We start from the raw sequence: 16,016 nt of genomic DNA on the forward strand, positions 1-16,016 counted from the left end.
TATACATATTATAAAGTAAACTTCATGATTTTGTACATCAGTCCCTGACAATACTCAAATGATATCCACATGTGGGGAAAACTAGTACAAAGTGGTAAAGCAGGAAAAAATAAGCACACATTATATAGGTCGATCAGACTAACCAATGTTTTCAGGTGATCCCACCACTTTACTAGTTCCAGGATAGTGAAGTTTCTGTTCATCTTCACTGAGAGGATTAAACAAACTTATTTTCAGTCCTATGGTCAGAATGTGCAGTCCTGATACTCATGATGGTAGATATTTGGTTAGATTATAGTATCAGGCAGGCATGTGGAAAGCTAAATATAGAAAGGAGCTACACAATTATATGAGATTATTTGTAGGATATGTTGCTGTATTTTTTAAATCATGCAGAACGTCTGTAATAACTAATACTTGTATCAATTGCCAGCAAACCAAATCAAAAGCGAGAGTTCTCCCGATAACCTGCATGTGTGAAAACATGTTGACACTCATGCACATGTTGAAGAATACTAAAAAAATATTAGGGCCTATATGGATTCTGCTGGTGTAACTCAGGAAAATGAAAAGTTCTGCTCTTGTAAACCAGTAGTGGGTTCCTCTCTTGTGCTTGGTGCTTTCAATGGAGTGGGCACAACATTTTTCTCGGTTCAGGTGCTGGACTGCAAAAAAGCATTTCTTCCCTTGCAAGGAAAGAAGGTCAAAGTTGTATAACCGTATCCCACCCTTCCATTAGATCTGAGTTTTGTACCAAGAAAGTAGCACAACCTAACTTGCTCAAACAACAGCAAGAGTTATAGAGACACAAAGTTTGAGACGTCCCGCAATGTTTTGTGCTAGTGGAAAATGTAGTCACCTTTTGCCATTAAAACCTTACAACAACTGCTCTGTGACCAAAAAAGAGAGTTTATCGGTGAAGCCCATTTCTAGAAGACATTCTTTTTGTTATTTGAAGCAGATAAAACTTGAAGTGACATCACAGTGTATGATCCTATAGAGATCACAAGCTCATCTGCAAAAAGGTAACGTATTAATGCACAAATAATGATGTTGACATTTTGCAGCACTTGCTGCTTTGACCTACATTTCATGGAAGCAATGACTTAAACAATCAAATGCGCTTTAAATGTCATTTAGAGAAAATCAGTTTTATTTTTGTTAATCAAGTACAAAATTAACTAGTTCCGTGATTTACCAATTCACTACCAGTTACTGTCATGTAAAATGACCTTTATTATTGCAGTATTTATATACATAGGGGGGAAAGATTCGTTTTGGATAAATAAGTGAATTGAAATTCTTTGTGAAGTTTTTTTTGTTTGTTTTTGTCCATCTGTGCCCTATTAGGGAGATTTACCTCCATTTTCTGTCCTGTAGACAAAACAGGAAGCAAGAGGAATGGTCCCTAAAATTAGAGAAAAACTAGTCAGTTTTCCTCACCATTAAACCAGTTTCTTGATTGGAAGATTTTTCCTGTATTTCCAATCTCAAAATTTGTAATTCTCCTTTACTTTTTGTGCCAGTGATAAAAGTTACTAGGGCAAATAGAAAGAGCGCATGTCCTTAGCGGGGACAAAGACATTCTAACCCCTCTATCCCTAACTAAAAATACTGGCTTTAGATCTCTACAAGTGACTTCAAAGATCAGTCCTTACTCTCCTTGTTTGCATTTTGCGGCATTTTCCATTATTATTAATGTTATTATAATACGGGATTTATATTATGCCAACAGCTTTACAAAATAAAGGGACATACTACAGTTACAATACAATTCAATACAAGAGAGTTAAAGTGGACACAAAAAAACTTGTTTTTCATTGACTTGTAAATAGAGTTCATCTACTTTCTGGTCCGGTTCTGGCACAAATTACAAATGATGTAATCTGTGCCCAAGCATTGCATCCTGGAAGGGTTACATCAGCAGTGCATTGCTGGGAAATCTCATCTGTAATCTCAGGAGATCTCAGGGAAAGGCCTTTTCCTCTCCTGAGATGATGTGCATGGTCACATGTCCTAGTCATATATGCCAGAGTTCCAGGAAGTAAAGGGAGCGCTAGTAATCTGCCCTTAGTTAACATAGCCACTGTCAGAAGACTGGGGAAGAAAAGAGGAATAAGGTATGCAAAGAATACAAAGCCAGCAATTATCTAGAAGTATGTGTTTGTAGATTGTCAGTACTAAACATTTCTAAAGGTGCGTTTGTTGGTATTTTAAAGATATGGGTAAAGGTCTGCTTTAAAAGGGTCTTGTGTGTGAGAGCATACATTCTTAATGGCAGGGTCAAGTGATGCAAAAGGTAATAACTATGAAGGATGTGTTGATGGAGAAAGTAAAAGTACAGTTTTTAGGTGAAGGTGGAATAGGCTTCCCTGAACAGATGATTTTTTAGAGATCACCTGTAGTTGGACAGAGTAGGAAATAGCTGTCTCTGCATTGTACTTTTCGTTTCTGTATTGACAATATGGGGTTCCCTTTCTATAACCTTTGTGTTAGTTACTTCCAGTTAATGGGTTAAGTCTGATAACAATTTATTTGTGTTCTGTTGACAGTCCCTTGGCCATATTTGCAATGTTCTGACAAATCTAATTGTTTATATGTAAAACAGTAACCTCTATACTGGCACCAGCTTAGGGCAATGTCCCTCAATGGGATGGCAACTAAATTATCCACCCAGCGATCATCTGCAGCACTTATTTTTAAATGGAATGCCAGAACAAACAGAGACACTTTAATTAGTAGTCAATCAATTTAAGTCCATCCTCTACCCTACATTAGTAAAATAACAACTGGGATCTGATTGGATGACACAGGCAACACCTTCACTTTTCATTTACTTTTTGTTTTGTTTTCATAAATCAGCCCATTACACTGACTTGGCACCAAAAAAGCTCAATATGAACTCATTCCTCTTACAATATGTACAATCCCCCACCTGGGAGTACACCGAGTCCTCTGCAATTTCATCCATTCAATGGCGATTACAGTGTTTATGGAGGAAAAAATTCCATCATGCAAGAAATTGCTATTTGTTTTTGTTTTTTAAGCCAAAATTGAACAAAACAAAAAAAAAAACAAAAAAAAAATTCTGTCTCTTTGGTAAGGTGTAGATTGCTTCATTATAAAGAGAATATATTTGTATCCTTTCCAGGGTTCCCAGCACAGTGGCTCCTCTACCTCATTAGCATCTACCAAAGTCTGCGGTTCCATGGATGAAAGTGACATCTTAGCAGAAGGTAAAAACGGGAAATTATATTATATTCAAGTGTGCAGTGGTGTTCTCATTCCCAGTGTAACATGATTACCTAGTTCACATTCCATGGGGTAGATTGTATTTTACCTTCTGGGCAATAACATATTTAGAATCACAACCCGCATATTATTAGATCTCCATAATATACGTATTTACATTTTCTGCAATGTGTTTGTGGCTCTTATTTCCTGATGCTTAAATAGCAGCTAAAATGTCTTTGTCTTGATATCTATTTGCTAACAAACCAATCTAGGAATCTTCTCCCCTGTGCTAGGCAGATGAGTCAGTGAGGTAATCCGGAAGGTTAGTGGTTTGTTGATTGGTTGACTGGTTGGTCTAGATTTAGCAGGTGTAGCTAAAGCTGCAAGATATTGGAAAGACCTTTCTTAAAGCAGACCTCCAGGGAAAATTATTATTACCCTTGCAGTGGGGCTGCCCCCGCACAGGGCCGACGCTAGCGCAAGGCAACATGGGCACTTGCCTTACGGCGCCAGGGAACAGGGCGGAAAATTGACAGTGACAGTTGCCCGATCGAGACCAGTGTGTGGGCTGCCGCTGCGGCCGGCGGGGACTTGTCCTTTACATGCCGCCCGCCCGCCCGCAGCGGCAGCCCACACACTGGTCTCGATCGGGCGCTGACCTGTGCAGTCTCTCTCACGTCTCAGTGACAGTCTCACTGTCCTTGGCTACGTCCTCCTACGTCAGTGAGTGACGTAAGTGGCCCCGCCTTTGGTTCCCCTGGCCGCTCAGCCGCATGTGCGGCGCTGACCGCTGACCTCCGCCGCCTCTCTCCGCTCCATTCACTGAACAGTATGGCTTGTGGAAGCTGCTGCTGGTCCCTCGGGCTGTCACTGGGGCTGATCGTCTCCATCCTGGGTAAGTAGACCGAGCAACATGCATGCGATGTTCAATGCGATGTTCAATGCAGAGCGCTGCAACCATAAGCCTGAGCCCAAGAGCTTGCAATCAGCACACTGCAATAGCTCTTGCAGTCAGCCTCAGCCCTTCCCCTTTTGTTCTATAGGCAATTGGGCTGTGAGGTGTCAACCTAAATGTCATGCAGACTGCAAACTTTCATTTGGGGGGGCAGGATGCATTTGGCTTGCCTTAGCTGTTTAGTGCCTCCCAGCATTGTCTGCTAGGTTTTCCCAGCACAGTTCCATGTCACACACCCACTGTCTGCCTGGCTTCCCAGAGAGTGGCCACCGATGGACCCATCAATGCCACATTGCTCTGCAGCATCTTGCAGTGAAAGCCCCCCTTAAAATGAGTTGGAGGTCCTTAGTGTCCCGTTGCCATGGCAGCCTCATCATAACATCTCTTTGTAGTGCCAGTGGATGGGGCAGAGCATTGTCTCCCATTCTGGTGTGTAAAGCTGTCTAGTAGCAGAGCACATGGCTGTGTCAACAAGTCTCCCAGCAGCAGGGAATTGTGCCAAACAGCAAGAAATAACCAGAGAAAAGGAATACACAGCAGGCTCCATGCACTGCACCCCCTCCCCTCTTTCCCCAAATATTCAACTATGAAGCCCCCATCAAACCAGTCTCAGCGCATCAGCAGTGCAAACCCAGCAATCTAATATTGTTTTTGTGTGATTTGTTTAAGATAATGAGCCTCTTGGGGACCCACCCCAGACCAGACTGTCACATCGGACTCGTATTGTATATTGTATATTGCATAATACAGCGCAATGGAGAATACCAGCAGCTATAGAGGAACAACAAATCCCAGCAATAATACATTATACAGACTGGTTAATATATTATTGCTGGGACTTGTTGTTCCTCTATGGCATGTGGTATTCTCCATTGCGCTGTATAATGTATTTTTGTAATGGGATTTGTAGTTCCTCTATAACTGGTCAGTGGTAATCTGCATTGTGCAGTATAATCATTATACAGCGCAATGGAGAATACCACCAGCTATAGAGGACTACAAATCCCAGCAATAGTACATTATACAGCGCAATGCAGAATAACGCCATCTATAGAGGAAGACATCAGATCCCAGCAGTAATACATTATAGTATAGTGTACTATTGCTGGCATGTGTTGTATTCCTCTATAGCTGCTGGTATTCTGCGCCGCTGTATGCGCGGGGGGGGTGGCAAAATGCACCTTCGCCTGAGTTGGCAAAAATCCTTGCACCGGCCCTGCCCCCGCACTGCAAGGGTTAAGTGCTTGTTTAAGTCTAGGGAGGAAAATAACAAAGTTATACTTGCCTGATCCTCCAAGCTGGCCGGCTGTGACAGGACTCCCTCCAGCATATCTCCTCCTCCACTGCAGCATGCAATGTCTTTCAGTGTCCTCACATCCTTTACACTGTGCATAGAATGTGATGATTTATGGGACCTTAGATCGCTGCAGCGGAGCGGGAGAGAGGCTCCAGGGATCAGTCTAAGAGCTCCTCCGTAAGCCAAAATGAGTACTTAATCCTTGCATTGTTGGGGTAGCTCCACTTCCAGGGTTAATAATACATTTTCCCCGGAGTTTTTCTAGAGTACCTGTTCACACCTAGGCGTTTTGTACTTCAAATGTTGGAGCTACAAAACGCTCAATACAAAGAGATCCCATTGTTTTCTATGGCCCCTGTTCACACCTGAGCGCTTTGTCATCTGCAGAAAAGCGCCTGTCACTGAAACAAGTACAAGTGCTACTCCTCTGCAGACGTCAATGGAAATGCCTGGAAAGGCGCGACATAAACATTTTTGCACTTTGCACATTTTCGCTTGCCTTTGTTGCTTTACATTAATGTCTCACAGTCTGCCAGCTGAAAAGCGCAACTTATTGAAAATCATGGGATTTCTTGTGTTGGGCAGTTAAAAGCGCTTTTCCAACTGTTCAAAAATACCTAGATGTGAACCAGGGTCTAATGTATGTGTATCAGAGGAGCAAAAACGCACAAAGAAAGTGGCAAAAATACTAGAAAAAAAGCAATGTTGCCTAGGTGTGAATGGGGTCTTAAAGCCATTGTGACAAAAATAGACAGCCAGAGGAAGGAGTCATAGGAGGGACATCCCTCTACTCTCTGCTTGTAGAGATGGGAGCCCCTCATTTAGTCAGTTTAATTAGTCAGTAAACAATTATTTAATTGAGAATTAAACAATTAGAGTTCTACAACACCATTCTGTGGGCAATGTACCTAAAAGTTCCACTTATTACAAATCTGTACAGTAATCACCTCTTCTGATACATTTTATAAACCAAGAAGCTTTTCTCCCCCTGGTGGACAAATTGCAGAATACTCTGGCCCAGTTAGTCTTCGTTCCAGTGTAAAGAAAAGCTCTTGTGTATGATAATACAGAGCCCTTTGCATTGCACCCTTATACTTCTTTTGTGTTGGGTGAGACACTACTAGTTAACGGCAGAGAAGCTGCTTTGGAAGCAGTTACTGTATATTACAATGTAGAGTGAATAAGTAAAAAATGTGTCTAGAGAAGTAAAAATACTATACGTAGGTCAGCTTCAGGGCTTTAGAATTTGAAGTGATGGAAAGATTCTTCTTAATCCATCAAACAGAATGTATAAGATTTTTCCTCAACTATGTTCTGGCCTATAATTTGCAAAATTTGTTTTCATTTAGTTGTAGTATTTTATATAAATATTTCATATCAACCTACACTACATTGCCAAAAGTATGGGGACACCCCTTAAAATCATCGGACTCAGGTGTTCCAATCACCTCCATTGCCACAAGTGTATAAAATCAAGCACCTCGGCATGCAGACACTTCTACAAACATTTGTGAAAGAATGGGTCGCTCTCAGGAGCTCAGTGAATCCAAGCGTGGTACCGTGATAGGTTGCCACCTGTGCAATAAGTCCATCCGTGAAATGTCCTTGCTACTAAATATTCCGCGGTCACCTGTTAGTGGTATTATAACAAAGTGGAAGCAACTGGAAACAACAGCAACTCAGCCACGAGGTGGTAGGCCACGTTAAATGACAGAGCGGGGTCAGCGCATGCTGAAGTGCACAGAAGTCGCCAACTGTCTGCAGAGTCAATAGCTACAGACCTCCAAACTTCATGTGGCCTTCAGATTGGCACAACAACAGTACATAGAGAGCTTCATGGAATGGGTTTCCATGGCCGAGCAGCTGCATCCAAGCCTTACATCACAAAGTGCAATGAAAAGCGTCGGATGCAGTGGTGTAAAGCACGCCGCCACTGGACTCTAAAGAAGTGGAGACGTGTTCCCTGGAGTGGCAAATCATGATTATCTGTCTGGTAATCCGATGGACGTGTCTGGGTTTGGCGGTTTCCCGGAGAACGGTACATGCCTGACTGCATTGTGCCAAGCGTAAAGTTTGCTGGAGGGGGGATTATGGTGCTGGGTCGTTTTTCAGGGGTTGGGCTTGGCCCCTTAGTTAAAAGGAAGGGGACTGTTAAGGCATGAGTTTGGGGTAAAGGAACTTGACTAGCCTGCACAGAGCAGAGTCCTGACCTCACGCTATAGAACACCTTTGGGATGAAGAAGAAGAAAAAAGAGAGCGCCTCCATAGTGTAAAAATGTTATTTAATAGTAAAAACACGCAGCTCTAAGGCTGTACTTACAACAGTTCGGTAGAATAAAAACCAGTAGAATAGGGTGAGAGGACGGAACCCCTGGCAGGGCGAATCTGGAGCGATGTAAAACACCAGTAACCTCGATCCCTGTATTGATAAATGGTTAACGCGTTTCTGGGGCACGCCCCCTTTATCAGAATCAAAATTTTCCAAAATTCTACTGGTTTTTATTCTACCGAACTGTTGTAAGTACACCCTTAGAGCTGCGTGTTTTTACTATTAAATAAAATGTTAAACTATGGAGGCGCTCTCTTTTGTTCTTTTTCTCATAGACTGGTGTTCCATCTAATCTGTGGGAGCTGCCTCCACCGTGTTTGCTGTATTTTTATTGCTGGGCTCTTTTTGGATTTGAAGGCGTCGGTATTGTTTTGCAATTTCGACCTTTGGGATGAATTAGAGCGGGGACTGTGAGCCAGGCCTTCTCGTCCAACATCAGTACTTGACCTCCCAAATGCGCTTCTGGAAGAAAGGTCAAACATTCCCATAGACACACTCCTAAACCTTGTGGACGCCTTCCCAGAAGAGTTGAAGCTGTTATAGCTGCAAAGGGTGGGACCAACTCAATATTGAACCCTATGGACTAAAACTTGGATGCCACTAAAGTTCATGTGCGTGTAAAGGCAGTCCCAATACTTTTGGCAATATAGTGTATTTTTATTCAACAGGTAGAACTCTAGGCTCCTTTTCGCAGGCTAACCATAAAGAAGAGCTCCAGACAATTTCTTAAATGAACCCTTACAGTGGGGCTACCACCGCACTGCAACGGGCAACTGCTCATTTGTGTTTAGGTTAAAAAGAAAGTGATACCTACCCAATTGTCTGAGCCGGCTTGTTCGTAGACTGGTCCCTAGGGCCTCTCTCCCCCTCCTCTGCAGCGATCTAAGGTCCTGTAAATCATCATACATAGTGTATAGGACTTGAGGACACTGAGAAAGATTCCAATGCTGCTGCGGAGAAGGAGACAGGCTGGAGGGATAATTATGACAGCTGACCGGCTCGGAGCTTTAGGTTAGTATAACTTTGTTATTTTTTAACTTAGACAAAAACGAGCACCTAACCCTTGCAGTTTCAGGGTAGCCACACTGCAAGGGTTAAGAAAACGTTTTCCTGGAGTTCTTCTTCAACTGCTTTGCTTAAAAACAAACTAAAAAAAAACTACAGAGCTATAGAGCTTCATTGCTCAAGCTCTGATTGTACATACAGCTTAGTCAGAGGATTGACTTTACACCCTCCCTTGTCTCTCTCTGCTCTATGTGCAGGCTTTCAGTTAGTGAGACAGTCTGAAAGCATAAAGCTCCTGCTGTGTTTCTGGGTTTTTTTTAAAACTGTAATGCTCAGTGTTATGGGGCACCCTATGTTAAATGTATATTTTTAAATAAAGATTTTCGGGAGAATTTATCAAACCTTGAGCAGACAAAAACTGGAGCGCATGTGCATGGCAACCAATCAGCTTCTCTCTTCAGTTTGTTCAGTTAAGATTTGAAAATGAAAGAGAGAATCTGATTGGTTGCCATGCACAGCTGCTCCAGATTTTGTGTGCTCCAGTTTTGATAAACTCCCTTTTTTATGTCACTAGTTTTTCCTTTAAGATAAAGTCACAGCACTCATTTTATAACATGTCACTAAGGAGTTTCTTTATTAAAGCTCCTATACTCGCCAGCACCACCTGAGAGTCTTTATAAATAAGCCTCTATGGGTTGACATGAATAGCATATTGCAATTTACATAATGAGAGCATTTACATGCAGACCAAGCTGTCCAGCAAACATGATATGGTCTCGGACAATTTCTAACAGGGGAATGGGACCTATTTATTATTCACATGGTTTCCTTAAAAAAAACTGTTTTTGCAATGGTTCAAGCTCCCCTGGCAGTATTATAGCTTGGTCCAAACCCAGAGACTTTTGCTGGACAAATTGGTCATCCTGTAAAAGTAAAAAAAAAAAAAATCTTAAAAAAGCCATATGAAATAAAAAGGTGGAATAAACTATACTTTGATGTAGGGATCCTTTAATATTGTGAAATATATATTACATTATGTAAGAGACCTGTGGTCACCATTCACACCTATATTTACAGCAATGTGTATGGAAACTTATTGAAATAAATTCCTTTGAGCTATTGGGTATTTGAGCTTATGAATGTTTAGATACCTTTTCACATTTATATATTTATATTACAGACTTTTTTGATGAAGGTTTCCAAGTGCCAGTGTCTATAGCAGAAAGATACAAAGTTGGAAGGACCATAGGGGATGGAAACTTTGCCATTGTTAAAGAGTGTGTAGAAAGGTAAGCGGACGTAACTATTTTATTCATTCAAATTGTGCCTAAAAAAGAGAACCACAGATCATGGGGAAAACTACTTGAAAAGTACAAAGTACACAGTCACTCCTGGGCCCTCTTGAGGTAGCACTTAAAATTGTTAGCCCCCCTCCCCTTTTCCCCAGACCTGGTGTTACTCTTCACCCAATGTCACTAAACATTTTTTTTCTCTTAAGGACGCTTCTCCAATAGGTACCCCAAGGAATATTGATATTTGCTTTAGGATTTCAGGGGGCATGCAGCAACACACTGGGTGGTAAGGTAATGCTGGAAAGGTTAGGAGATTATTGTGGCAGCTGAAGCCATATTGCTGTCTTCATTTTCTTATTTGGGACTCACTTTAACCTCTTCATTTCTTGTACCTGTATACCCAAGGCCAACCGGTGCCCGGCCTCAGGACAGCAGGGAGAAGAGGGGCAGCAGGGTTTTGGAATTCCTATCTCACGACCCCCAGGACATGCAGTTCCAGGCATCGGATGGGTAGTTGTTTTCTACATTTAGCCCTGCTTTTTGCAAGCAAGGCTAAATGTAGAGAGGAGAAGCCACTGCTTGTTTTGTACAAGTGATCTCGGTGAGGTCTCAGCCTGCATACAGGGGGGGGGGTGCAATGAGGAACCTGGCAGTGGGGCAGCAGAGAGTAAATCCAGCCCTGTGTATTCCCCCATATTGACCACATATTGACACATTATTATTTTTATTTTTTTAAGCTGATGTGATATGCAAAAGTAAATAAAAGTAAATCACCGGCACACACTTGAAGGGTTTGTAAAGTATTGATATGTTTATTCAATACCCAATGTCACAATGTCACATTCACAACCCAATGTGACAGAGAGGGTCACTGTCGCTCCGATAAAGGATCCCTGTGCCGACCCGAAACGTTAGCACCGCATGACAGTATGTGACATTGGGTATTGAATAAACATATCATTACTTTAAAAACCCTTCAAGTCTGTGCCGGTTATTTACTTTTATTTACTATTAGTGTTTTGCACGGCGCCATCCGTGTGGTCACCTGGGCACCAAATATACCTTGTGGTTTTGAGACCGTGGCAGTGCGAATGGGATTTGGACTTTGTTATATGCACATCAAAGGTAACACATTTGATCTACATATGAATTAATTAGTAAATCCTATGTAACAATATGGGGGTGATTTACTAACCTAAACACACGCACACACCAGGTGCGTGTGATTTTCACACAGCAAAACGTATTTATCAACCAAAAAGTCTCTAAAAGCATATTTCCACTAATGCCATATATGGAAAAATCATGCACATGATGCATATACAATGCTGCTTCACAGTTTAGACAAAAATGGTTAGCTCATGCATTTACATTCCTGCATTCATCAACGCAAGCAACACAACATAGAGCTCATTTACACAACATCACCTTGCAATTCATGCAGGGCTTTGCAGAACACACCTGCTGGGTGTGTACACACTACAAAGGTGTTTAGATTCCACCCATAGATCATGCTGGGAGGGAACACACTACAGAGGTGTATACATGTTCGTGGTGTGTTTATAAGGTTAGTAAATCAACCCCTATGTGTTACACTGTATCACTCAATGGCTCTTGCTAACCAAGTGTTAGCTTACAAAAGAGCGGTTGTATTTTGTAATAGATAGCAATTCTCGGCTGTCATTTTAGCAGCTGGATATTGCTGGTAATAGTGGCGAGAGAGCGGAGCTACAGGGACAGAGGAGATGGCTGTAGGAGATATGTCCTAGAAGCTTTGTTGATATTTTTAGGGCATATCTCCTCTGTTTAAATCTTTACATGATTAAAATGTATCTTTAAATACATTTATTTAGTTTTTGATAGAAAAGGGAATGGTTATAACCTCTCTCAGATTTCTATTGTTTAATTTGTACCACCGGGTAAATGCACTTTCTCTATTTGTCCTGCTGCCTATTGTCCATGGGACAAAAAGTGGTGGGAAATATAACATTATACAGACAAGGGGTTGAGAAGAAAGAGAAGTGACAGTTTACTAAAAGGGGACTTCCCTTGACTTCTGCTCAGACCCCTGTGCTGTTACAACCCCTCCCCCCTTCCTCTCTGACAAAAAAAAAGGTGCACCACACTGCTTCCAGATCGGGAGCAGATTAGGTTTGAGTGTACAGTGGTACCTTGGTTCACGAACTTAATTGGTCCCACGATTCTGGTCACGAACCGAATTGGTTGTGAACCGAATCCCATTTTCAATGTAAATCAGGTTAATCCGTTCTGACCCCTACAAACGTGGTCGCAAACCAATTTTTGGTTGTGAACTGAATCCCGTTTTCCCATAGGGTTCAATGTAAATCAGGTTAATCTGTTCTGAACCGTATGAAAAAAAAAATTGAACCACAAGTTTCTTTTTACCACCATTCTTGCTCTGCACATTCTTGTCACCTTCATTATTGCGCTGCACTTTCTTTTTACCACCATTCCTGCTCTGCACATTCTTGTCACCTTCAATAACGCTCTGCACATTCTTGTCACCTTCAATAATGCTCTGCACATTCTTGTAACCTTCATTAATGCTCTGCACATTCTTGTCACCTTCAATAATGCTCTGCACATTCTTGTCACCTTCATTAACACTCTTCACATTCTTGTCACCTTCATTAACGCTCTGCACATTCTTGTCACCTTCATTAACACTGCAAATTCTTGTCACCTTCATTAATGCTCTGCACATTCTTGTCACCTTCATTAACACTCTGCACATTCTTGTCACCTGTATTAATGCTCTGCACATTCTTGTCACCTTTATTAATGCTCTGCACTTTCTTGTGAGCCATGCTGGATTGAATACAGTAATACTGTACAGTACTGTGCTACAAAGCACCCAAAAAAAGCTTCACAGTAAGTGTCCACAGCCCTGTCTGCGACCGCAATCTCGAGTACAGGAAGCCACGACCATGTTTCAGAGCAGGGAAGATGGCTGCGGTCGTGATTGTCACCCGAGGCAGAGTTCGTGAACGGAGGCAAGATTTTGACGAACATCCTGGTCGCGAACCGAATTGTTTGTGAACAGAGGCGTTCGTGAACCGAGGTACCACTGTACTTCAAGTGCTCTGAATGTTCTTCTATAAATTTGTTTTTATTTAGGTTTTAACATAGATACAGGGATATAAAACAGAGCAAAATTAAATAATATAATTAAATAATAATATAATCCGAAAGAAAAGGGGAAGAGGGGAAAAAAAAAAAGGGGGGAAGAGAGGGAAATAGCCCGTTTTCCTAAAGTAGAATTAGCTAAGTAATAAGTCGGGAAGCGGGTTCTTAAAAAGTTAAGTGAACTTTGAGAACAAAAGTGAGTTTCTTGAAGGAATACTACATCCGGGTCTAAACGTTTAAGCTCTCTAGAGAGTAATCCCCTCTTGCGATTGGAATTTAGTCCCTTTACATTAAAGGAGACTATGTCATAATTACTGGGCGGGGCCATTGGAGTATGAAAAAAGACAAATTTACTGTATATAGGTTCATCAGTACAAAATATATAACAAGCTTACCACCTGGATGACGTCCCAAAAAGTAAAAAGGTCTCCGAAGTCGCATCCTTGAAGAACCACTTATGTAGGGCCAAAAGCTGAATTTCCCGTGAGAGAGTTTCAAGGTATAAACAAACAAAAGCAAAACATTTATTACAGATGACATAAAAAGGGGTAGAAGGGGGGAAGGAAAGAAAGAAAAAGAAAATAAATAGGGTAGGTACAAAAAAAAATGTATCCTTGACATAAACAAAATATCGTATCTGAAACTGCTATTGTCGGAGTCCAAAGAGTCCGACACTGCCCTAAGCATCCTATATATTTCTGCTAGGGTATACAAGCAGTGGTAAAGCTAAACTAATATACTAATTCAGCTAAGTTAAACCTAAACTAATCAGGGGGGGTAGTGACTAAGGAAGTGAGCTAAAGGGCAACTCTCCCTATTTCTAACTGTTTATAATACAGTCCTATTTCAATTCCCCTAAAAAAAGAAAAAAGGGGGGGAGAAAAAGGTTAAATAATCTTCAGTGAATTTAATAAATTAACCCAAGATATGCTGTGTTCACTACAGCTAAAGCTATTAATCTATCCTAGTATCTAATATAAAAGGATGAGTACATATTACATATAATGCCCAATAGTCAATAAGTGGACACACTGATAAATCAAGTATGGTTGTTTTTGACCTCGTATCGAGCCCGAAGTAGGGCATGGTCGTGGGTGTCCGTCTTGGGACCATATTGCTTTTTCTTGGAAACCCCTTGCCACTGAGGCAGTTGCAAAGGGGCGGTGGGCAAAGGGTCCCAACCGGTCAATTTAGGACAATGAATACCCAGGTCTCTGCAAAAAGCCTCAAGATCTTCAGGGACTTTCAGTGTTGCCGATCTACCTTCTCGTCTAGCTGTGAGGCTGAAAGGAAAGCCCCATCGATATGGGATATTGGCTTCTTGTAGTAAAGTAAGCAAAGGTTGTAAAAGTCGGCGTTGTTGTAGGGTTATCCAAGAAAGATCTTGGAACAATTGGATCTGTGACCCCTTGAACTCCAAATTTCGCGATTTGCGTGTTAACTGCATAATTTCCTCTTTAAGAGCATAGGAATGGATCCTACAAACTACGTCCCTAGGTTTTGTAGGCGCTCCACGAGGGCGAAATGCTCTATGGGCTCGGTCAATTTCCACTATGTGCGTGGAAGGTTTGCTCAGTATAATATTGAATATGGTCTGTAGGGTCTCGTGTAAATTTTCCAGTCCAGTAACTTCTGGGAGCCCCTTTATCCTGATATTATTTCTACGGCCCCTGTTGTCTAAATCTTCCATATGACGTTGCATATCTCTTATAGTGGAGCTCTGAGCAAGCACTTGAATATATAGTGAATCTAAATCTTGTCTTGTCGCTTGAGTGTCAGTTTCAACCATCTCGACTCGGTTAGCAAGATGCTGAAAATCTTCACGAAGAACCATTATTTCGGATCGACAGGTATCTTTAACTTCTTGGATCAGGGCACGAAAGTCCATTTTGTTCGGAATAAACTTAATAAAGTCCCTCCAAGTCATTGGTTCCTCATTATCAATTTCAGTAGGTACTAACGGAGGTCTCAGTTCTTGACAATGGGTACCGATTTGAGATATTCCAGCATTAGTTATAGATCTCCTGGTCTCACTTAGTTGTAATGGTACTCTTTCTCCATCAATGCCCACCTCTAACCACTGTTTGCTAGAGGCAGCTCGAGCCTGGGACATCCCAGGGTCCTGGAGTGTTCCTGCTAGTGTAGGAAAAACAATAGGGATACCTCTTACATAATTCCCCTCAGTTTCTGGGCCAGTGTCTTGGTTACTGTGGCTCTTCAATTCCTGGTTTCCTTGCTTTAGAGGGGCTATTTGTATCATAGATACCCCCCCTAAAACATCCTGAACACTGTCTATGGCGGCATCTATGCAGCAAAGGCAGGGGCAGAGAAAGGGGGAGATTCCATATCTGCCGTGTGCAGTGTTGGTAAAGATTGCCTATCAGAAGAGGAAGTAGGTGAGCTCCCAGCCCGTTCTTCACTAATGGAAGATTGCCACAGGGGGAGTGTATTGAGAGAGACACCAGGGGAACGAGGGAGCAGATCGCATACCTCTGTATTAGCACTGACTGTAAACCCAGTTGAGGATTCCGACAAGTAAGCCGTCGACCTAGTTGCATGAGAGGGTCCGGCATCTCGGTCTCTCTCGCCGGAGGATCCGCCAGACGCAGAGACACTCGCAGCGTCTGACGTCATCTTTGTGCGTTCCGGAGTTGAATCCGGGGACCTGAAGTAAGATCTAATGCCCTTTATTAGGCGTTTGCGGCGGACAGAAGGCTCCGACCGTCTTCGGTGCTTTTGGTCTTTTCGATGTCTTCG

The 16,016-nt window shown here is 42.0% G+C and overlaps 1 protein-coding gene across 4 annotated transcripts in view; it reads left to right on the plus strand.

Annotated features, from left to right (window-relative positions):
* The window catches only part of DCLK1 (doublecortin like kinase 1), a 289,474-nt gene that overhangs the window by 210,962 nt on the left and 62,496 nt on the right, over positions 1-16,016 (plus strand). For all 4 annotated transcript variants that reach the window (XM_018554346.1, XM_018554338.1, XM_018554354.1 and 1 more), the window contains 2 exons: positions 3,152-3,236; positions 10,001-10,109. In XM_018554346.1, coding sequence (XP_018409848.1) covers positions 3,152-3,236; positions 10,001-10,109 — 194 coding nt within the window. The remainder of the gene's footprint in view (positions 1-3,151; positions 3,237-10,000; positions 10,110-16,016) is intronic.

This window comes from Nanorana parkeri, unplaced genomic scaffold (assembly GCF_000935625.1).
Source record: "Nanorana parkeri isolate BGI_ZX_2015 unplaced genomic scaffold, ASM93562v1 scaffold8, whole genome shotgun sequence".
NCBI lineage: Eukaryota > Metazoa > Chordata > Amphibia > Anura > Dicroglossidae > Nanorana > Nanorana parkeri.